We start from the raw sequence: 21,643 nt of genomic DNA on the forward strand, positions 1-21,643 counted from the left end.
GTGAAGCGATGTTTAATGAGACAATAGTTCAATAAAAAAAATGGGACCTAACCAAATTCATTTCAAATGAGGTGTCCATAATCTACATGTTACGGCATGAACAAAAAAAAAAGCTTGAGCAGTATTATAATTTACACACTTGCATTACATTCATACAAAATGCCAAATTACAAATTTTAATCACAGCTACGAACCCCTAATATTAAACAGAAAATACAACGCATGTAGTTATAATGAATAAAAATGAATAGAATCCTAATATTTTACGATAAAATTGAAGCCCAATCGATCTCGTAAGAGGGACACTTTCCAAGCATGAAATTTTCATTCCACGGCATCTCTGCCTCTTCGCACATCTCCGTCACCATAACATCTGACGTCGGCGAACCTGAACCGTCACTTTCACCCGACCCGGAATGTTGCTGTGGTGCAGCCGGCTGCTCAGCCGAAGAAGCTGTGGCTTTAGCTCTTTTCCTTGATGACCTCTCCGTTTTGCCCGGTTGATTTTTGGGCTCAGCTAATATGGCTTCAAGCTTAGCGTCTACGGCGGCTTGAATAGGACCGTATTCGCCCGAGTCAGACGGAGACGAGCCGGTTTGGTATCGAAGAGCTGGAAAGTTAAGCCGAGCCGAGTCGCCACGGAGCTTGAACGCGGCGCGATCATAAGCCAACGCGGCTTCTTCAGCCGTGTCGAATGTTCCGAGCCAGAGTCGGGTTCGGTTCCTGGGTAAACGGATCTCTGCGACCCATTTTCCCCAGTGCCTTTGCCTCACTCCACGATAGAGCTTGGCAGGCTTTGAAACCAAACCCGAACCTGAAACCGGACCCGGTTGGGTCATAAAACCCGGTTGGTTCGGGTCGATGAAGTTGAGCATGCAAGTGTTGTCTTCGTGAGGGTAAGTGATATTGTTTTGGTAATGGAACTGAGATTGGTAGTTTTGTTCTAGAGAATCGGGTTGTTGGAGATCTGACCCGAATGAAGATGGATAGGTCATGGAACCGGCATAAAGATCCGGGTAAGTGGTTGTGAAAGATGAATGAGGATTATAGTACGAGGAAGAAGAATATGGGTCGTTTGGTGCAGACACAAACGCAGCGTTTGAAGATCCAAACGAAGAATCTGAGGCAGACGTGGAAGCACTTTTGTAAAAAGGTTGAAGTGCTTCCATGAGCTCGCCGCCATGGCCGCCGCTGCCGCCGAAGAAATCCGCCATCGGTGTTTCCTGAAATATAGAAAAAAAAATATACTACAAAGAAAAGTGATTATATAAAAAATTAGATTAAAAAACCTTGTCTTTTTAGGAAAAAAAAATTCAAAGACCGGTTTTTTTTCTTTTTCTACAGAAATAAAATTTGATCAACGAGGTTTGAAATAAGCAACCTCCATAGATCAAAACTAAAAGAAATATATGAACAAAAAATAAGTAATAAGAGGATCAAATCTTGAGGGGAACTAAAAAATGCCCATGAAGTTTGATCAACTCTATAAAGAATGAAAAAAAATAAAAAGAATATTAAGAGAAATTCATAATATTTTTTTGGCAAACAAAGATGGATCTCGTTTTCTTATATAAAAACACCTGAACTGTTTTTTTCTTTTACAAAAGTTTGTCGTTTAGATGAGTTTTGGGAAAAGATAAACTCATAAAGCAACACTTCATAAGAAAATCGTGATTTCTGATTTATGAAAGACGAAAACAAGACCGGGGAAGAGTTTGTTTTTGAAGATGAAACGAAGCAAAAAAAAAAACAAGAAGAGGAGAAATAAACCCTAAATTTCACTCAAAAGTTAACCTCTCAATCTTTTTTTTTTCTTTCACTCTCTCTCTCTCTCTCTTTTGGAAGATGCTCTCAAGCTCACCTTGGTGATACCCAACCAACTCTCAGCGTTTATATAGAGCCTCCTCCAGTGAAGAATATATTAAAATATATCATATATCAATCCTAAAATAATGTATTTGACTCACGCTATATTAGAAACATATAATCAATATATATTTAAATGAGAAAAAATTCAAGAAAAATGTAGCTTTAGATGGTAAACAACAAAATTTTCAATTGACGCATTAAATTTAAAATAAATATATATATATATATTAAATAAGTATTTTGATTCTTAATTTTTATTAACTGAACCAAATTAGTATCGTCCGTAGGAGTTAAAGTTTAATGCATCCATAGAAATTTTGGCATATTTTTTTTAACCTTTCTAAAACATTTTTACTTATTAAAAATTGAAATATTTAAATAATTTGAAATAAATAAAACTGAATAATCAAAAAATTCTTAAATAGTGATATGTTTAAAAGGACAGTTATGATAAAGTGTTTGAGTTCCACAATTAAATTGTGACTAGCTATATTGAAGAATCCGTGATACTAACGTGAGTAAGGTTTGTAATCTTTTGATGATAATTAATATAGTGTGCTAAAAGTTCGGTGAGAATATTAATCGCATCTCAAGAGTTGATCAAACTTGGACTCTTGAGATTGAAGATTCCATGCAGAACAGCAGCGGAAGCACATAGCCAATAAAACGAGGTCACATCTCTTTAGTGCCGCCACTTGGCCTCATAATTCTCGTCTATTTCGCATCTATTCTCATTTCTCTGCCACTTTTGCGGTAAAGTACTACCTTGTGGGATAGATTAGTACTTTTTCTATAAGTAGTTACTAGTGATTAAATAGTTATATCAATAGAATTATAAGACTGTTTTTGTGCAAGAATTTTCGGATTAGTAAAATACAACTCTTTTCACATACTTAATTCGTGGAGGTTCTTAATTTAGTATACTCTCTCTTTTAGATTTACTTATATTTGGTTTGTGAGTGAGATGCGATTGATATAGTATTGTTTCTAGTGGTTCATAGAAAAGGTTGGGAATGATACAGTATATACACCTAACTAAACATTTTGCATTTTGTATGAATGTAATGAGCTAGATGCAGAGCCGTGCGGACATAATCGGTGGCCGGAGGCGGTCACAAAAAATTGTTGCGATTCATAAAAAAATTTAATGTCAAGAACGGTAAATACCAGTCATATAACAAAAGAAACAACAAACTTTAAAAACAAAAAAAGTCTAAACTGAAATTTTTCTTCCCTTCTTCCCTACAAAATCATTAACCAAACTTTCAAAATCAACTTTTTTAAGAAATTCTCTTTAGATAGACAAAACCGCCAAATCACTCAACCTTTCTTGTGACATACTTGAACGAAGATAAGACTTAATCTACTTCAGCTTTGAAAAACTTCTTTTAGCAGATGCAACCGAAACTGGAATCGTCAACAACACTCGATAAGCAATCCATGAGTTCGGATAATAATCTTCAACACTTTTCAAAAAATCCAACACTTCAATAGGCTTCTTAACTTCTTTGGGTAAAGCTTCTCTTAGAACTTTTAGTTCAAAAAAAAGATCATTACCAACAACATCTGAGTGCTTTCCATGAGATAAAGAAGCTTCCAGATTGGTACAAGAAGCCATCAAACTATCATCACTTGCCGATTGTAGCTTTTTCAAATCAAACAAAAAGCCAAATATTTGTTCATACCTCTGTAACTGTTCAAATCTTGTCTCAAGTGAGTAGAGAGCTTGATCCATGATTTGGATGAAGTAATCGATTCTAAAGCTCTCCTCTGGTGATAATATAACACTTTCTTCAACGTTTTGTGATTCTTCACCATAGTGTCTTTTTCTTTTAATAACACGCTTTGCTTTTCTCGGAAATACTGCCTCAATATCCATAGATTCTGCAATAACTTTAGCTTCTTATTTTGCTTTCTCAAAACCTGAATCTTTGTACTTTTGAAAAAAGGAAACAAGTCCCTTTAGTTGAGAAATAGCTACATCAATGTCCATGTCTTCTGACTGCAAACTCTTACTAACAATGTTAACAGTAGATAGAAGATTATACCAAATAACCAAGGCAACCAAGAATGCAAAACTTTCCATTCCATGTGTTTCACTTGTTGTAAGACACTCAGTTTCGCTCTGCTCTTTAGGATCATCACTATTTTCAGCAATGAAAACTAAAGCATCCATAATTTTAGGAGCATGTAATTTTACTGCCTTAACACTTTCGATATGACTCTCCCAGCGAGTGTTTGATAAAGCCTTAAGTGTTAGTCCACCCACATGATCTTCAAATATTTTCCACCGTTTATTTGATGATGAAAAGAAGCAATAAGTGTGCTGAATAATCCCAAAAAATGAGATTGCCTTGGTAGAAGAAGTGGTTGTCATATCACAAAGTGCAAGATTGAGACTATGACAACTACATGGTGTATAAAACGCCTTTGGATTCACTTCAAGAAATCTTTTTTTGTACTCCTTTATGCTTCCCCTTCATATTAGACCCATTGTCATATCCTTGACCCCTTACATCATCAATTTTCAAGTCAAAAGCAGCCAACACTTCTTGAAGCTCACGTAAAAGTCCTTCTCCAGATGTATCATCAAATTTCAAGAATGTCAAGAAAAATTCTTCAACCTTAGCCGAAGTTGTTGTAACATCTACACATCGAATTACAATAGTCATTTGCTCATGATGGCTAATATCTGGAGTGCAGTCAAGGATGACAGAAAAATACTTTGCACCTTGAATTTTCTTGATAATCATCCCTTTAATCCCATTAGCTAACAAAGCTATCAACTCATTTTGAACTCTGTTGCTCAGAAAATGACATTGAGATTCACCTTCTTTATATCTTCTCAGATGTTCTATCATCACCGGATCAAAATCAGCAATCATCTCAATAAAACTTAAGAAATTTCCACCACCTTCTTCTCCGATCTTGTCGTTGCTTCCTCGAAAAGCTAGAATTTGTTTGGCAAGAGTCTTTACCACAGCTAAAATCCTAAGCAACACATGCCTCCAATGAATCATCTCTTTATTAATTACATCTTGAGCATGTTTATCAATTGTCTGATTTTTTTGAAGCCTCAGTTCTAGTTCAACCCACTGTTTTATGCACACAATGTGATCACGGCTAGACTCATGCTCTCTTAGCCTTTTCAAAATATTTTTCCAATCACTGAATCCCGTAGAAGCCAGTTGACTTTTGTCATTCCGATTGAACAATTTACAGCAAAAGCAAAAGATCTTGTTCACTGATTTTGAATAAACCAACCAACGACGATCTTGCTTTTGACCTTCACTCATTTGTCTTGAATAGTACACATGAGAGAAATGTCTCTTAACACTATCTTTGGGGAATATGTAATCACTTGCCAATCTTTTTGTTGGACCTTATATGACCATAAAATCTCTCCATTCAATCCATTCCTTTTCAATTCTTTCCCAATTTGCAGGATCATACATATCCGAAAACCCACAGTGCTCTGTGTTCATTCCAACTCTTGCAGTCTCATTCTCATCATCTTTTTCATTCAAGTCTTCCTCATTCACATTTTCTGCTTCTTCTCGTTCAGCCATATTTTCATCCACTCTATCATCTTCCACAATATCAGGCTGCTCAGCCTCAGCATTAGCTTTTGCAGATTCATCGATTGTTTTCAAAAATATGAAGCCGTAGGCCAAAGTTTATTTTGTTTCTACTTAGACACGGCTCTAGCTAGATGAAAGAGTAGTTATTAACTTATTGTTGTATTTTTATTTGGCTTCATCGTTTACTATACAGTATTACTAATACTACTTTGTTTTTCGATATTTTAATATACCACTAAACTTTTTTTATTTTAACTCTTTTAATCTCAAGATGCGTATTCTAAACTTTTTAGGTGTTTTTTTTCTTCCAATTCCATAATTTTTTTTTTTGGTAGACTCCAACCGTCAACAAATACCGTTGGAACAACAACGGTGATAATTAAGTGATCATTTTAAGTTAATAATGGAATAATACTATGAAAATACTAGTAATGATTTAAGTGATAATTAAGTTGAGGAGTCACGTGGGAATGAAAGCATCACGTGATCTCAGGCGCAATTTGCTGCAAGTGGGAAAACTGTACTTTTTACGTTGGCGTCGTCTCTCGAAATGTATAAGACTCACGCGTCCGCCCCGGCGCGTGTTTGTTTTCATTTTTCCCAATCTCTCTCATTTTTTTTTCCTGTCATCTGAATTTTTCCTGTCATCAGTACAAGTTAAAATTAAATAAGTTGGCTAAATAACTAATATTTCCATAAATATAGCCTAAAAGAGGAAAGCAAAGCCTTTCCCAGTGACATAGCCTAAAAGAGGAAAACAAAACTCTTAATTAAGTACATAGAAACTAACTTTTTTAAAACATAAAGACAAAAATCTAAAAAAAAAAACAAACGTTATACAAACTAAAACACTAGAGCTATAAGTCTATAGACTATAATTAAACAAACGCACGAGAAACTCCCACAAATTTTATTTCTATAGAACCTGTAAATGTCAGACACACTAATAAGTCCAATCTTGTTAAAGTGCATGTTGAGAAGAAAACGTGAAACTGGATTTTGTTAAAGTATTTGCTCGAATTATATAACAATATTTACATAATATTATGTATATGAAGGTATTGAAATTCTTTCTCTTTATATAAAGCATCTAATGCATGCATACCACAAGCTTATTAACATGTCCATCATTATCTTTAACTAGTGGGTTTATTTGATATATTTTGATGAAATTATATATACTCATTCTGTTTCAAAATATAAGAAATGATCAATCACAAATAAAAAAGTTCAACCAATTATAAATAAAAAAATTCAACCAATCATAAATAAAGCTGTATAATAAAAAATATCAAACTAATCTAAAAGTAGCATACAAACTTGAAAACATCTTATATTATGAAACAAAAAATCTTCTCTAAAACATCTTATATTATCAAAAGGAGGGAGTATGTGATTGATGATAGTAATGACATATTATCTTATAAATTTTTTTAATTAGTATTAAGTAAACATTTTAATTTCAGATGCACAATTTTTAAAAATATAAAAATGAGTTGTGTTATAAAATCAAATCAGATCAAAAAATCATGAATTTAACTCGACGTCCAGGCGAGACAAATTAAACTGGTGACCTCACATATCTTAAACTATTTCTTTGACCTCGAGAAAAACGAAATAATTTTATAATCTCGAATTTATCTCGTTTTCCATACATAAATGATCGCTACTACCTATGTTCTCGTGTTTTTATTCAATGTTTTTTTTATTTTTCACATTCTTTCTTGTCATTTTCATTGTCAAATTTTATGGTAATTGTCATCGTTACTTTTATCCGGTTCTTCATTATACTCTTCTTCTTCTTTCTCGTCAAAATTTTCACAATCTTCCACTGAAAAACCTTTTTTTACACTACCATACAACTTGTTAACCTATCAAACTCCAAGACCAAAATCTTTTCTTTTTTCATAAAATTTGTGCAATTCATAAAAACCAGCATAGTCAACACATGCATCCAATTATTGATAATTTCATCTATATGCTTATTCGGTTTTAGATCCACACGTATTGAAACTTCTCAAACCAAAATCTTTACTCACGGAGAAAGTAATATGAGCACATGTATAGTTAAACAATATTTGTGCTTTTCGTCGATCCTTCTTCTTTAAACTCAAATAACATCAACTCAAGGTCTTGCGACGTCAATCCTTCTTTCTTAGACTTAAAAATAAAAATTTTACTACAAGACTATCAAATCCTATTTCTTTTATTTCTATAAATTTTACTTTTTTTTTTCTAAAAATTCTTAATAATATATATTACTTCTAAATTTCCAAAAATGTTAATTAGTGAAATATCTAATTCTTATTGGTTGTTTTAAATCCTATATGGACACCTTTAGGAGCTTATAGCTTCAACTTTTTATTAGTATAGATATAATATTTTAATATTTCTATGGAGGTTAAGTAATTGTAATATTTTAAAACATTCTATGAAGTTTAAATACTTTTAATATTTGAACCTTTTAAAAATTTCAGTATTTATAATATTTTAAACTTTTAAAATAAGTTTAAATTTTATAAATTATAATTTTTTAGAAACCTTTTATACGCTAAGAAATTTTTAAAATTTAAAGATTATAAGATTTTGAAACCTTTAAACTTTTCAAATTTTTAAATATTATAATATTTTTTTGAAACTTTTTAAAGTTTTAGTTTGATCAAATAAAAAATTGGATCAAACCGAATAAAACTTTTTAACTTGGACGCCTGATAAATCAAGATTTCCTGCTCATTCGCTGTTGGAAGCATATTAATCTTTATTTATACTGGTTCTGAACCATTGTCTAAAAGATTTCTAGCCGATGTGGGACGTTGTACATAGTTCTTTTATTTCCATAAATTTAAAATTTTTCTTTTTCTTAAAAATTCTTAATATAGAAATTCTGAAAATTTAAAAAATGTGAATGAATGACATGTCAAATCCTTATAGGTTGTTTAAAATAATTCTTAATATAAAAATTCTGAAAATTTTTAAAAAATGTTAATGAGTGACATGTCTAATCCCGATAGGTTGTTTAAAATCCTATGTAGACGCCTTAAGGAGCTTATAGCTCCTACTTTTATTTAGTATAGATTAGTATAGATTAGTTTGATATTGAAAATATTATATAAAAACTAAAACCTTTTTCGAGTAAGGATAACCTTAACTCAAATTAAACTGTACAAAAATAAAATAAAAAACTCTTTTGTTCTTGAAAATAATCGCTGCCCTAAATTTTTGAGTAGAAAGTCTTTTGTAGTTTAATTTGCTACACATAATCTAGGAACCCTTTCTAGTATAAATTTGTTTTTATACATATAATGAACTTTGTTGAATGAGAGGGGCAAAAATAAGTTAATTAAAGCGGAAAAACAAGCAATGATAAGATAAAGACGACCAAATGGCAATAAATGAAATTAACTGGTTAATATAAAAACGTAGAGATAGCTGGTCCGAATGGTAGGTACTTGAAAAAAAATCATGTAAAAATGCTTTGGCGTCTGATTCGGAAAAATGTATAGACCTAGAAATTGTTAGTTATTATAGAAGAAAAAAAAAGTAGTAGTAGAAGAAGAAATAAATATGATTGTTGGACCGTGTTGGACGGGAGGCCCCAACACAAATTTCTATTAGAAAGAATGACTATACTAGTACATAAATCGTGGTTTATTATTAGAGTAGGTTGATTATATTTTTACTTACAAAACTAGTACTAATTAGTTGGTAAAAGACGTTTAACCATTTGGTTATGCGTTTAATTGCGGGGATGCCATTTAGATTTTTTTAAATGGATTTGTTCATAAAAGAAATAAGAAATTGAAATCGTGAAACCCTATGTAATCGTCAAACCCTAAGGAGTGTTGAATTGTGTTGGTTTGTTATCTCTAATTGCGAAGCGATTGCGGAGGCGATATCGCCGAGGATTTGTACGATGATCTCGGTGGGTTGGATCTCGGGCGGAGATTTCAGTGGGTGGGGATTCCGATGGAGATTTCTCGGTGGGTTGAAATTGGGGCGGAGATTTCAGTAGGTGGTGATTCTGATGGAAAATTCCGAGGCTGGATTTTCAGGCAGAGACATCAGTACAAATTTTGTTTGTGAAAAATGACTACACTATATGACTTATTCATTTTTTCCCTTCAAAACAGTTAATCATTTTAATGGTGTGTTATTTTTGCGTTGTAGAATTGGCGTGTAGAAACCGGTGAGGCGTTAATTACAAAGGTGAAGTGGAAAGTAGCTGGGTAGATAGCGATGACAATATCGAAAGGTAAGTTTGTGATTTGGTAGAGATTTATAATTTTGAAATTCGGTGTTTGGGATTTGGTTTGATGAAAGAGTTAATACAATATAAGGGAGTGATTTGGGAGGGTAGAGGAGGAAAAGCGGAACAAAAGTGTTGATTTGGCGTTTTGGTAGAGTCTTGTGATAGAGTGATGTGGTAGAGTGTTGTGATAGAGTGATGTTGTAATGTGTTGTGATAGAATGTTGTGATTAAGTGTTGTGATAGACTGTTGTGATAGAGTGTTTAGAGGTTGTGCTATTGTGATAGAGTTTGTGATAGAGTTAGTGATTGAGTTTTTGATAGAGTTATTATGAGTTTATAGTTTGAGAGAGTTTCGTGATTGAAATTAGAAGAAAAGAATTGTAGTTTGTACAAATGAGGGAATAGAATCTAAAATAGTATTATTGTGTGCCAATTGCAGTTAAGGGATCAAGTGCAGAGAAGAGGTACCCTCCAAGGCTGTATCCTGAAGGAAAATCACCCTTAGAGAGACGGAGCATGCATCATAAATGCACATTGAGCAGTTTTGGATTTATGAAGGAGTGCATTGGGGATGATGTGTATACGGATATCAGGGATAATTCGCAAGTTGGTGTTATCTTAAAACTTGCGGATAGTGACTATGTATGGTGGGCAAAGTTGGTGCACTATCTATTAACGCGACAGTTGGCAATAGAGAGGAGCTATGAGATGTTGGCATTGATTGAAGGGAGTCCTATCAGGTTTTCTCTTTATGAGTATGAAGACATTTCCGGCCTGAAGTGTGAAATGATAGATAAAGAGGATAAAGTGGAAGTTGATCACACTGATTTCTGGGCTGAGTTAAAGGTGGATGTAGGGGTTGGTCCAAACTGGTTTGAGTTGGATGAAGCGATGAAGAACCACCGGACTTCGCTTCCTGAAATGAGAAAGAACATTGGACTGTTGTTTGTCCTTCATGTTGGTATATTGGGGCTATCTCGGTCCAGCAGGATTCCACTGGAGTATGCGAAACGAGTTCTGTATATTGAGGCTTTTGAGAGATTTCCTTGGGGTTGTGTTGGATTTAAGGAGTTGATTGAGTCAGCTAAAGTTGTGTCATTTGATAACGATACTTATGCTATACATGGATGTGTACATGTCCTAATGGTTTGGGGTTTGGAAAGTTTGGTTAAATTTGGGAAAAAGTACGGTAGGAAAAGAAAAATTGATGATGATGATGTCGAAGACGTTGTTCCGCTTCTTTCATGGGGTGGAGGCCGCGCAAGGATTACAGTTGAGGCCACATTAGTTGCAGAGAAGAAGTTATGTAAAAAGGTAATGTTAAATATGTAGGATTAACTGATATTTTGATATGAAATTTAATATGTTATCCAAACCCTATTAATGCACATATTTTTATGTGGTTGTTTGAACGTGTAGGTGGACGTTAAGCATTTGGTTTTCAGACGTGAAGAGGATATATATCCAATGTGGCCAGGGGAAAATGCACTTTTCGGAGGAGTTGGTAGAAATAAGCTGTTGGATAATCTGCTACATGATCTTTTCCTCGGATGTGTAGATGAAAAAGAGTGGTCTGGTGATGCAGAAGAGGGTGTCTTTGATAAGAAAGTGTCCAAGAGGCAGGTTTCATCTGCTAGTGGAGATGATTATGTGGACCCACGTCTTATGAAAAAGTGTAAGACGACAACCAGCTCCTATACGCACAGGAGGTCAAAAGGTCCGGTGAAGCTGAAAGAATTGACTGATGAAAGCGGCGATGATGGTGATGTGAATGGTGGGGAGAAAGGGGCACTAGAAGGCGTTTAAAAGCTGTTGGGTAAGCTTGATTGGAAAATTGATGAAATGAAAGAAGATTTGGGAGGGAAGTTGAAAAATATTGGTGACCAAGTAAAAGAGATAGAAAAAAAGGTGTCAGTCCTTGAGAATGATGTGGTTGAGTTGAAGAGAGGTAATGACATCTTACCCGATAAGCCTGCTTTGGAACAAAATTTAGTTGACAAACAAGGCCATGTTGCCAACGATGAAGAATCAGAAACAGGAGACGCTGGTAATTCTGTCGAGAAAGATGAGGTACGCTTTCTTTGATCTAACTTTTAAAAAAAAATTACGTTGTCAAATTATTTACAAAGAGAATTGGTTTGTCTCTGCAGAATATTGCATAGTTGGTGGGCATTGAGTTTATTTGGAGCTTTATTTTCTTTCTTAGCCCTGTATCTTCTTTCCCAATTTTCGTTTCTGTCTATTAAGTGAATAAGCTATGTTCCCAAAATGTTGACATCAAGACATTTCAGTATTTAAAAACATGTTTCAGTTTTTTAAATCATGTTTCCATGTCGTGTGTTGCTATTATTGTCTATCATTTTAGTCATGGCTATTACAGATGAAGCAAACCTCCCAGGAAGATTTTCCCATTTCATGTGCCTTCCAAAATCCTGGAAAGAAGTCCAGGTTGGCTTTGAAGAATGTTAGCAATATCAGAAGGGCATCACTTGGTGAGCAAAAACTCTCCACACCTATTACAAAACAACCAGATGTTGCTTGCCGTGAGGACAAGAGGAAGGAATATACATTACCTAAATACCAAGGAAGGACACCGTTGATTAAAGGTGTTACTAAATGTGACAGAAAAAGGTGATGACATCGCTTTGACACAGCAAAAGGCTCCCCTATCTTCCGACTCAGGTTTTTCAGACCCTATTGAGAATGCGGCTAGGAAAAACTTTGAGTTGGCTATAGATAAGTTGTATTTGTTGTGTAAGGATGATGATATGAGTTGTCCAACTAAAAGGGATAGAAAGTCCTCAACACAACTTGACCCTTACATTGGGTGTTCAGTGGTTAAGCGCATTCTTAAGGGGAAGGTTCTTTCACCAGCGCATTATGATCCTTTTGAGAAAGTGTCAGCAGGGAAGGTTGACAAGTTAATGGGGTTCATAGACGATCAGTTGTAAGTCTTCTTGTTGATCCAATGTTCCATATATCAGTCCATATGTAATTATTGAAGGCTAATGATTGTTTATGTTAATTTTGTTTTTCGCAGAGAAAATGAGACGTACATACACGACTCATCAGCTAATTTTTACTTAAGGATAATGACCCCAAAGGAGTTGTGGCCTACGAAAGATCCGACATACGGATGGTTGAAGGATGCAGTACGTTGACAATTACTCTCCTTTTAATGACATCAACTATTATGGAAATAACCGAATATAACAGCCTTTGATACACTTGTCAGCACTTATGCCCAGTGATGCATATGCTTAGGAAAAAATCAATGCAGGTCGTCTCCCCTTTCTTAACCGATAGAATTGCCTTCTTAGATCCATGGTTTGTCAATCAATGGGCGCAAGACTACAAGAAGTTTGACACTGAAAAGAATTGGTTGTTCACTGATCTCTACATTAGAGTATACAATGGTGTCCACCCTAACTATGGTATGACGAATAAGAAGTGGGTTGATGTGTTGATGTTCTTTACTTTGCACACAACATCAATAATGACCATTGGGTAGCTGTTGAAGTGGACTTAGTGGGTCAAAGAGTTAAAGTGTTTGATAGCATCTGCAGTTTGTACTCTAATGATGAGGTTATGAAGTCTTGCAGGCCATATATGATGTATCTGCATTTTACTTGTTTTAGATCCTCATTTGCATTCACTTTAGCATCATTTCATCCTGTGTTTGTAGCATTTGCATCTCATTCTTGCATAAATTCACTCACTTAGTAGTTTTCCATTAGCATTGCATACATTGTTGCATATGGAGTTGTTATCAGGTTTTGGAGAGCTTTTGGGAACACGAAGCTGAGCAGAGTGCAAGGCGAAAGAGAGCTCGATCGAGCTGGGAAGACGAAGTGAAGCAGAGGAAGTCGAACCAAGGCAGAATGACCAACTGAAGCGGAATCTAGCCTAACGCATGCAGAGCAGAAGACAAGGCGGAGCGACTGACACAAGAGGCAGAGCTCGATCGAGCTGTCTGAGACAAAGAAGAGCTCGATCGAGCTGAAGTGGAACGCGAAACCAAAGCTGGACAAGAGGAGAAAGCATAGCTCGATCGAGCTGTTGGAAGCAGAGGAGAGTGAGATCGTGCTAAGCATCAACCGACTTAAAAATCGTTGACTTTGACTAGGGTTTTCACAAGTTTAGTATAAATATGTCTCATTTGTTTAGACTGGAGCTCTCTGTCTCTCCCTCTTTTTTAGCATTTTCTAGAACTTCTCTCAAGAAACAAAACGTGTTTAAGGCTTTGTAATTCGAATTCTCTTTTAATCTTTCAAGTTTTTATAGTTTTACATCTCTTTTTTATGCTTTAGTTTATATAATCTTGTTAATCTCTCTTTAATCTCTTTTCATAATGTTGCTTATTGAATTTTCTGGGTTTGGGTTCTTGAGCTTCATGATTTCTGAGTAGTGTTCTTAGAGTTCTTGAGGTTGGGTGAGATCCATGAGGTTTTCTTAGTCTTTTCTAGGGTTTTGATGTTTAAATTTTTTAGATCCCTTCTGGATTAGTGTTCTTCATGCTAGCTTCTTTCTGATCATCTGAAGCTTGACCCGAGGCATTTCCACCCGAGAGGGCTTGGTGAAATGTCTGATCTAGCTAATACCGGAGATTTACGTGCCTAGCCTAAGAGATTAGTTGTCTAGGGTGTTTATTGACATTGATTGATTGGTTGTTAATGCCTGCCTTGTTATGCTTCGCTAAAGAGATTTAGGTCTGGAGGTAACTTGGCTTGAGGGTCTCTGTCACGAGAGTGGATTGACCTGTTGTTGAATCTTTCGTCTAGGGATAGCTTTGTTTAAAGTTTTATCGAATCCTTGTATTAAGACTAAGTTACTTCATGGATCATTGATACCCAGCCTCACGAGCTCTCTTTTATCATCTGTTTGCATCAGTTTACGTTTTGCTTGTTTCGCTTAGCTTTGCTTACTTTTGTTAGTCATTGCTTAGCTTTGTTAGTCACTGCTTAGCTTTGTTAGTCACTCTTACTTTTGTTAGTCACTGCTTAGCTTTGTTAGTCACTGCTTAGTTTTGCTATTAGTTCTCCTTTTCTTTTGTTGCTTGCTCACTTAGGTTGTTAGAAAATCAAAACTAAGGTTCGCTTGACTTAGCTAGATTTGATTGCATCTTTTGTGGTTAATAGCTCACCCATTTGGTTTGACACCCTTTGTACTACAATGACAATTTAAGTGCTTAGGGAATTGAACTTCAGTAGAGAAGTAAAATCTTACTATCAATTTGGCGCCGTTGCCAATTGGGTGTTTGTCTGTTACATTTAAGATTTCAGATCTCTTAAGATCAAGCTGTTTTTCTTTTATTTTCGTTTACTGACTTGTTGGCTGTCTATCTGTTTGCTTCAGGAACACTCCTTCGACACAGCTCGAGCAGTGCTGTTGAGTTCTCTCTTGCATGCAAACACACTCCCAAGGCAGTCATAATCTCCTTTTCTGTGATGACGTCGATCGTTTACCCCGCGCGTTGAGATAGCAAAGGAATCAAGTCGGATTAGATCAACAAGCTCACGTTGGTATGGATAACCAACAGCACGACCCTCATGCACCTGGTGCACAAAACAATCTGCCACGCCAACCACGACACATTGGCGCTGGTGATGCTCCTAACACCCACACGCAGCGTCAGGGAATTGTGCCTCCTTCCATCCCAAACAATAATTTTGAAATCAAGAGTAGTCTCATCTCTATGATTCAAGGCAACAAATTTCATGGCTTGCCGATGGAAGACCCTCTTGATCACCTGGACGAGTTTGACAGGCTCTGCAGCCTCACAAAGATCAATGGTGTCAGCGAAGATGCATTCAAGCTGCGCTTGTTCCCATTCTCTCTTGGTGACAAAGCACATCAGTGGGAAAAAGCTTTACCTCAGGGATCCATCACCTCTTGGGATGATTGTAAGAAGGCTTTTCTTGCGAAGTTCTTCTCTAACTCGCGGACTGCTAAGCTCCGCAATGCAATCTCCAGCTTTGCTCAGAAAAATGGTGAAACCTTCTGTGAAGCTTGGGAAAGATTCAAGAGCTCCACTACTAAATGTCCTCACCATGGTTTCAGTCAGGAATCCCTCCTTAGTACTCTCTACCGGGGCGTTCTGCCTAAGTTCAGGATGATGCTTGACACTGCAAGCAATGGCAACTTCCTGAACAAGGATGTTGAAGATGGTTGGGAACTTGTTGAGAACTTAGCTCAATCTGACGGAAACTACAATGAGGATTATGATAGGACTGTTAGGAGCAACAACGATACTGATGACAACACCAGGAAGGAAATCAAGGCTCTTCATGAGAAATTTGACAGGATTTTGTTGGGTCAACAGAAGCAGGTTATTTCTGTCTGTGAAGCTGAGCAGATACAGGTCCTAGATGGGGAGGTTGATCCAACTGAGGAGTTATGCTACATGCAGAACCAAGGTGGCTACAATAGAGGTTTCAACAACTACAGAGCTAACCCGAATCTCTCCTACAGAAAGAAAATTTTGCTCCGAAGCAGCAGTACTTTCAACCGCAGCAGCAGGGCAACATGAGTGCACCTCCAGGTTTTCCACCTCAGGCACCACCTCCCGATATGACAACTATGCTTCAGCAACTTCTTCAAGGACAAGCAGCTGGTGCTCAGGATGTTGCCAAGAAGTTCTCTGAAGTGCAACATAATTTTCACGATTTGAACACCAAAGTTGAGGCACTGAACTCTAAAGTGAAGTACCTAGAGAGCAACCACGCTACAACTTCTTCTGCAAAGCCTCAAGGCCAACTTCCAGGAAAAGCTATCCAAAACCCGAAAGAGTACCACCAAGCTCAAAGTATTCCCCTTCGCAGTGGCAGAAAACTCCCATCTCAAACAGGACCTAATGCAATCACTGTGGACAGTGATGAACAAGATGGGGAGGACTTCTGTGAACCATAGATTCAAGCTGAGCAGAAGGAAGAGGAAGACAAGATCCAAGTTCAACCAGAGTTACAAGCTAAACTCTCGACTTAAAAAGCAACAGTTCCTGAAGCAAGGAAGCCAGTGTTCATCCCACCTCCTTACAAGCCTAAACTTCCATTCTCAGGAAGGTTCAAGAAAGAGTTGGTGGCAAAGTACAAAGCGCTTTTTGATAAACAAATGAAGGATATCGAAGTGAAAATGCCTTTACTCGATGCTATTGCTCTCATACCTCAGTCCCACAAGTTTTTGAAAGATCTGGTAAATGAAAGAATCAAGGAGACTCAGGGGATGGTGGTACTAACTCATGAGTGCAGTGCTCTCATACAAAGGAAGGCTGTCATGGAAAAGCTCGGTGATCCAGGATGCTTCACTCTACCATGCTCCCTTGGTCCATTCGCTTTCAATAATTCTCTCTGCGATCTTGGAGCATCTATCAGCTTGATGCCACTCTCCTTGGCTAAAAGATTAGGATTCACGAAGTTTGAACAATGCAATATCGCTATGATTTTGGATGATAGGTCTGTGAGGTATGCTAATGGTATCTTAGAGGATTTACCTGTCAGAGTTGGAGATGTGGAGATTCCTACTGACTTCGTAGTATTGGAGATGGATGAAGGACCAAAGGATCCTCTGCTTTTGGGAAGGCCATTCTTGGCAACAGCTAGAGCAATCATTGATTGCAAGAAAGGTCTGATAGAGCTGAACCTTGGTAAGGACTTCAAGATGAACTTTGACATTAAAAATGTCATGAAGAAGCCTACCATAGAAGGGCAACTGTTCTACATAGAAAGGATGGATCAGTTGGCAGATGAGCTACTTGAAGAGCTCAATGAACAGGATCATCTTCAGAGTGCTTTGACAAAGAATGGTGAAGATGGGTACCTACACTTGGAAACTGAAGCTTATCAGAAGATTTTGGACTCTAACAAAGAGGAAGAAGGATCTGCAGTCTTTAAGGACTTGAAAGCTCTACAAGTAGTGAATGTCAAGTGTGCAGACCAAGCAGAAAATCAAGGTTTGATGCTTTCACTCGACCTGGAAAGCTCTACAAGCAGTCCTGCGCCTGATGACTGGACTGAACTCAAAGCACCAAAGGTAGAACTCAAACCTCTACCAAAAGGGCTAAGGTATGCTTTCTTAGGCCCTAATTATACTTACCCTGTCATAGTAAATGCTGAGCTTAGCCATGATGAATTGGAATTGTTGTTAACTGAACTGAAAAGGTTTAGAAGGGCAATAGGGTATTCACTAGATGATATTAAAGGGATTTCTCCTAGTTTATGCACACATAGGATTCATCTTGAAAATGAAGCATACTCTAGTGTAGAACCCCAGCGTAGATTAAACCCAAACCTGAAGGGGTAGTCAAGAAAGAAATCCTTAAGTTGCTAGATGTTGGTATTATCTATCCTATCTCTGACAGTACATGGGTTTCACCTGTACATTGTGTTCCTAAGAAGGGTGGGATAACTGTAGTGAAAAACGAAAAAAATGAGTTCATCCCCACTAGCACCATTACAGGGCATATAATGTGCATAGACTATAGGAAGTTGAATGCTGCATCTAGGAAAGATCACTTCCCATTACCTTTCATTGATCAAATGTTAGAAAGATTGGCTAATCATCCTTACTACTGTTTCCTTGATGGGTATAGGGGATTCTTTCAAATTCCTATACATCCAAATGATCAGGAAAAGACCACTTTTACTTGTCCTTATGGCACATTCGCCTACAGGATAATGCCTTTTGGTCTTTGTAATGCACCTGCTACTTTTCAGAGGTGCATGACCTCTATTTTCTCGGATTTGATAGAGGAGATGGTGGAGGTGTTCATGGATGACTTTTCTGTATATGGCTCCTCCTTCTCCTCCTGTTTGTTGAATTTGTGCAGGGTACTTACCAGGTGCGAGGAAACAAACTTGGTGCTGAACTGGGAGAAATGCCACTTCATGGTCAGAGAAGGAATAGTCCTTGGGCACAAGATTTCCGAGAAAGGGATAGAGGTTGATAAGGCCAAAGTTGAGGTTATGATGCAGTTGCAACCCCCAACCAATGTGAAAGATATCAGAAGTTTCCTTGGGCATGCAGGGTTTTACAGAAGGTTTATCAAGGATTTCTCCAAGATAGCCAGACCTCTTACCAGATTGCTGTGCAAGGAGATAGAGTTCATCTTTGATGATGAATGTTTGGAAGCCTTCAAGCTTATCAAGGAAGCTCTGATATCTGCTCCAATAGTCCAAGCACCTAACTGGGACTATCCTTTCGAGATCATGTGCGATGCTTCTGATTACGCAGTTGGAGCTGTTTTGGGACAGCGAATTGATAAGAAGTTGCATGTCATCTACTATGCAAGCAGGACCCTTGACGATGCACAAGGAAGATACGCCACCACTGAGATGGAGTTGCTGGCAGTAGTGTTTGCATTTGAGAAGTTCAGGAGCTACTTGGTTGGTTCAAAAGTGATTGTCTACACGGACCATGCTGCACTGAGGTACATCTACGCAAAGAAGGACACCAAGCCTAGACTTCTGAGATGGATACTTCTTTTGCAAGAGTTTGATATGGAGATCCTCGATAAAAAGGGGATTGAGAATGGAGTCGCTGATCACCTCTCAAGAATGCAGATTGAAGACATGGTCCCCATTAATGACTCAATGCCTGAAGAGCAACTAATGGTGTTTGAGACTCTGAATAAGAGTACATACGCCGGGTTAGAGTTGAGATGGTTGAAGCACTGTCACTGAAGGAAGACAAGTTTCCATGGTATGCAGACCTTGTCAACTACTTGATCTGTGGAGAGGTTCCCAAGAGTTTGGACAGCTACAACAGGAAGAAGTTCTTCAGAGATGTCAACCACTACTTCTGGGATGAGCCTTACTTGTTCAAGAGAGGGTCTGATGGTCTGTTCAGAAGGTGTATAGCAGAAGAGGAAGTACAGGGTGTGCTTGAGCACTGTCATGGGTCAACGTATGGAGGACACTTTGCTGCATTCAAGACGGCCCAGAAAGTTTTACAAGGCAGGTCTCTGGTGGCCTACTCTATTCAAGGATGCTCACACATTCATCACCAAGTGTGATGCTTGCCAAAGGATGGGTAATATCACAAGAAGGAATGAGATGTCTCAGAACCCAATCTTGGAAGTGGAAATATTCGATGTCTGGGGGATTGACTTCATGGGTCCCTTCAACCATAAATCAAATGGCAACAAATACATCTTAGTGGCAGTTGACTATGTTTCTAAGTGGGTTGAAGCTATTGCAAGTCCCACCAACGATCATAAGGTTGTCTTGAAGCTGTTCAAAAGCATCATCTTCCCAAGGTATGGAGTACCAAGAGCTGTAATCAGTGATGGAGGAAGTCACTTTGTCAACAAGGTCTTTGATGGTATGCTGAAGAAGTATGGGGTGAAACACAAAGTAGCGACTGCTTATCACCCCCAAACCAGTGGATAAGTAGAAGTCTCCAACAAGCAGATTAAGGGGATCCTGTCAAGAATTGTTGGGTTGTCTAGGAAGGATTGGTCTATGAAGCTGGATGAGACTCTCTGGGCTTACAGAACAGCTTACAAGACACCAATTGGAAGAACACCGTTTCAGTTGGTGTATGGTAAAGCATGTCACCTTCCTGTGGAGGTTGAATACAAGGCGCTTTGGGCTATTAAGATGTTAAATCTGAACATTGACAAAGCACAAGCAAGAGAGTTGTTGATCTACATGAGCTTGAGGAAATCAGACTTGATGCTTATGAAAGCTCCAAAATCTATAAGGAGAGAACCAAGGCTTTTCATGACAAGAAGATTGTTGTGAAGGAACTAAAGTCTGGAGATCAAGTCTTGCTTTTCAACTCCAGACTTAAGTTGTTTCCTGGCAAGCTCAACTCAAGATGGTCTGGACCATTTGAGATTAAAGAGGTTTTGCCATACGGATCAGTAACTCTGCTGAACAAGGATGGTAGTGAATTCACAGTAAATGGACAAAGGGTCAAGAAGTACCTTGCAGATCAAAAGATTCCGGAGGGGTCCTCTGTGCCTCTCTGTGATCCTCCAAAAGCCTAAAAGAAACAGGAAGTCAAGCTTAGAGACTTAAAACAAGCTCACTTGGGAGGAAGCCCCATGTTTATCCCTGTATATATTTCTTTTTATTGCTTTTTAGGTTGTTTTTGTTAGTTTTATGATTTTCTCAGGTTTTTAAAAGAAAAATCAAGTTCGTACACTATGTAGCTTGGCCCAACGCAGCGTGGTAATCGAGCTGGAGACGGAGTCAACACAAGTCAGCAGAGCAGCTAAACCACCATCAAGCTCGAAGAGAGGCTTCCCTGTTCCACTGGATCTCGAAGATGAACACGCCAGCTCGACCCAACACGATCCATCATCCTACCCTCCCACTGCTGGTTACACCCTGGAGAGCATGGAGCCCTACCTTGACTCCCAATTCTCCTAAACGACCAAGTAACACTCCTCACTCATCTGTTTATACCATTGCATTTCATTTAGTTTGTTTTCTTTGTCTTTTGAACTCTCCTTCAAATTTTTGTTACACAAGGGACTGTGTAATTTAAGTTTGGGGGAGGGTTTGAGATGTATATAACTTGTTTTCTTTGTCTCATATTTTCAAATTTTGCATCATTGAGTCTGCATACATAGAAAACCCAAAAAAATTTGAATTTTTTTTAAATTTTCTAAAAAAAAAAAAAAGAGTGTTCATATAGTTGTAGTTGCATTTTAGATTAAGTCTTGCTTTCTTTTTAGTAGTTTGTACATATGCAATAGTTTGTGCATATGTGTTAGGGGTCTGTGATGAGTTTGCCTCGTAGACATGCTGATTTACTAGATAAATTCAATGCCCAAGTTATTAGTTGTCTAACGCATGATCTAGCGAACCTGAAGTAAAACCACACCATATTTAGAATTCACAACTCTGCATTCTTGTCTAGATGGAAACATGTTGCGATCTGATGCCTTTCCTATTTACTTGAACTTAATCTTGACTCATAATTATCATGTTTTAAGCAC

General features: G+C 37.4%; 3 protein-coding genes, 1 non-coding gene and 1 pseudogene across 4 annotated transcripts; 2 read left to right on the forward strand and 3 right to left on the reverse strand.

Moving 5' to 3' along the window:
* Positions 1–97: 97 nt before the first annotated feature.
* Positions 98–1,931, reverse strand: LOC104742079 (ethylene-responsive transcription factor ERF055). Its single transcript, XM_010463043.3, has one exon. The coding sequence runs from the start codon at positions 1,212–1,214 to the stop codon at positions 264–266; it is 951 nt and encodes a 316-aa protein (XP_010461345.1). The 5' UTR covers positions 1,215–1,931; the 3' UTR covers positions 98–263.
* A 1,232-nt stretch (positions 1,932–3,163) lies between these two features.
* On the reverse strand, positions 3,164–4,754 carry LOC147928415 (uncharacterized; annotated as a pseudogene).
* Positions 4,755–10,200: 5,446 nt separating this feature from the next.
* LOC147928416 (uncharacterized) lies at positions 10,201–11,505 on the forward strand. Its single transcript, XM_087486131.1, has 2 exons — positions 10,201–11,013; positions 11,119–11,505. Exons 1-2 carry the CDS (start codon positions 10,216–10,218, stop codon positions 11,503–11,505), a joined length of 1,185 nt encoding a protein of 394 aa, XP_087342257.1. The 5' UTR covers positions 10,201–10,215.
* Positions 11,506–15,649: 4,144 nt separating this feature from the next.
* On the reverse strand, positions 15,650–15,756 carry LOC147928417 (small nucleolar RNA R71). Its single transcript, XR_015581023.1, has one exon. It is a non-coding gene; the product is annotated as a small nucleolar RNA R71 (small nucleolar RNA).
* Positions 15,757–16,224: 468 nt separating this feature from the next.
* On the forward strand, positions 16,225–21,071 carry LOC147928418 (uncharacterized). The gene is made up of 9 exons (XM_087486132.1): positions 16,225–16,597; positions 16,694–17,993; positions 18,056–18,181; positions 18,287–19,329; positions 19,404–19,653; positions 19,742–20,029; positions 20,144–20,233; positions 20,320–20,649; positions 20,852–21,071. The coding sequence occupies exons 1-9, from the start codon at positions 16,225–16,227 to the stop codon at positions 21,069–21,071; spliced, it is 4,020 nt and encodes a 1,339-aa protein (XP_087342258.1).
* Positions 21,072–21,643: the final 572 nt, after the last annotated feature.

Source organism: Camelina sativa, chromosome 14, assembly GCF_030686135.1.
Source record: "Camelina sativa cultivar CO46 ecotype springtype chromosome 14, ASM3068613v1".
Taxonomy (NCBI): domain Eukaryota; kingdom Viridiplantae; phylum Streptophyta; class Magnoliopsida; order Brassicales; family Brassicaceae; genus Camelina; species Camelina sativa.

Coding starts and splice junctions, on each gene's coding strand:
- LOC104742079 (XM_010463043.3), bottom strand. CDS start 1,214: ATGGCGGATTTCTTCGGCGGCAGCGGCGGCCATGGCGGCGAGCTCATG.
- LOC147928416 (XM_087486131.1), top strand. CDS start 10,216: ATGCATCATAAATGCACATTGAGCAGTTTTGGATTTATGAAGGAGTGC. Junction 11,014..11,118: donor AGAAGAAGTTATGTAAAAAG/GTAATGTTAAAT, acceptor TTGAACGTGTAG/GTGGACGTTAAGCATTTGGT.
- LOC147928418 (XM_087486132.1), top strand. CDS start 16,225: ATGAGTGCACCTCCAGGTTTTCCACCTCAGGCACCACCTCCCGATATG. Junction 16,598..16,693: donor ACAAGATGGGGAGGACTTCT/GTGAACCATAGA, acceptor AAAAAGCAACAG/TTCCTGAAGCAAGGAAGCCA. Junction 20,234..20,319: donor AGAACACCGTTTCAGTTGGT/GTATGGTAAAGC, acceptor ACATTGACAAAG/CACAAGCAAGAGAGTTGTTG.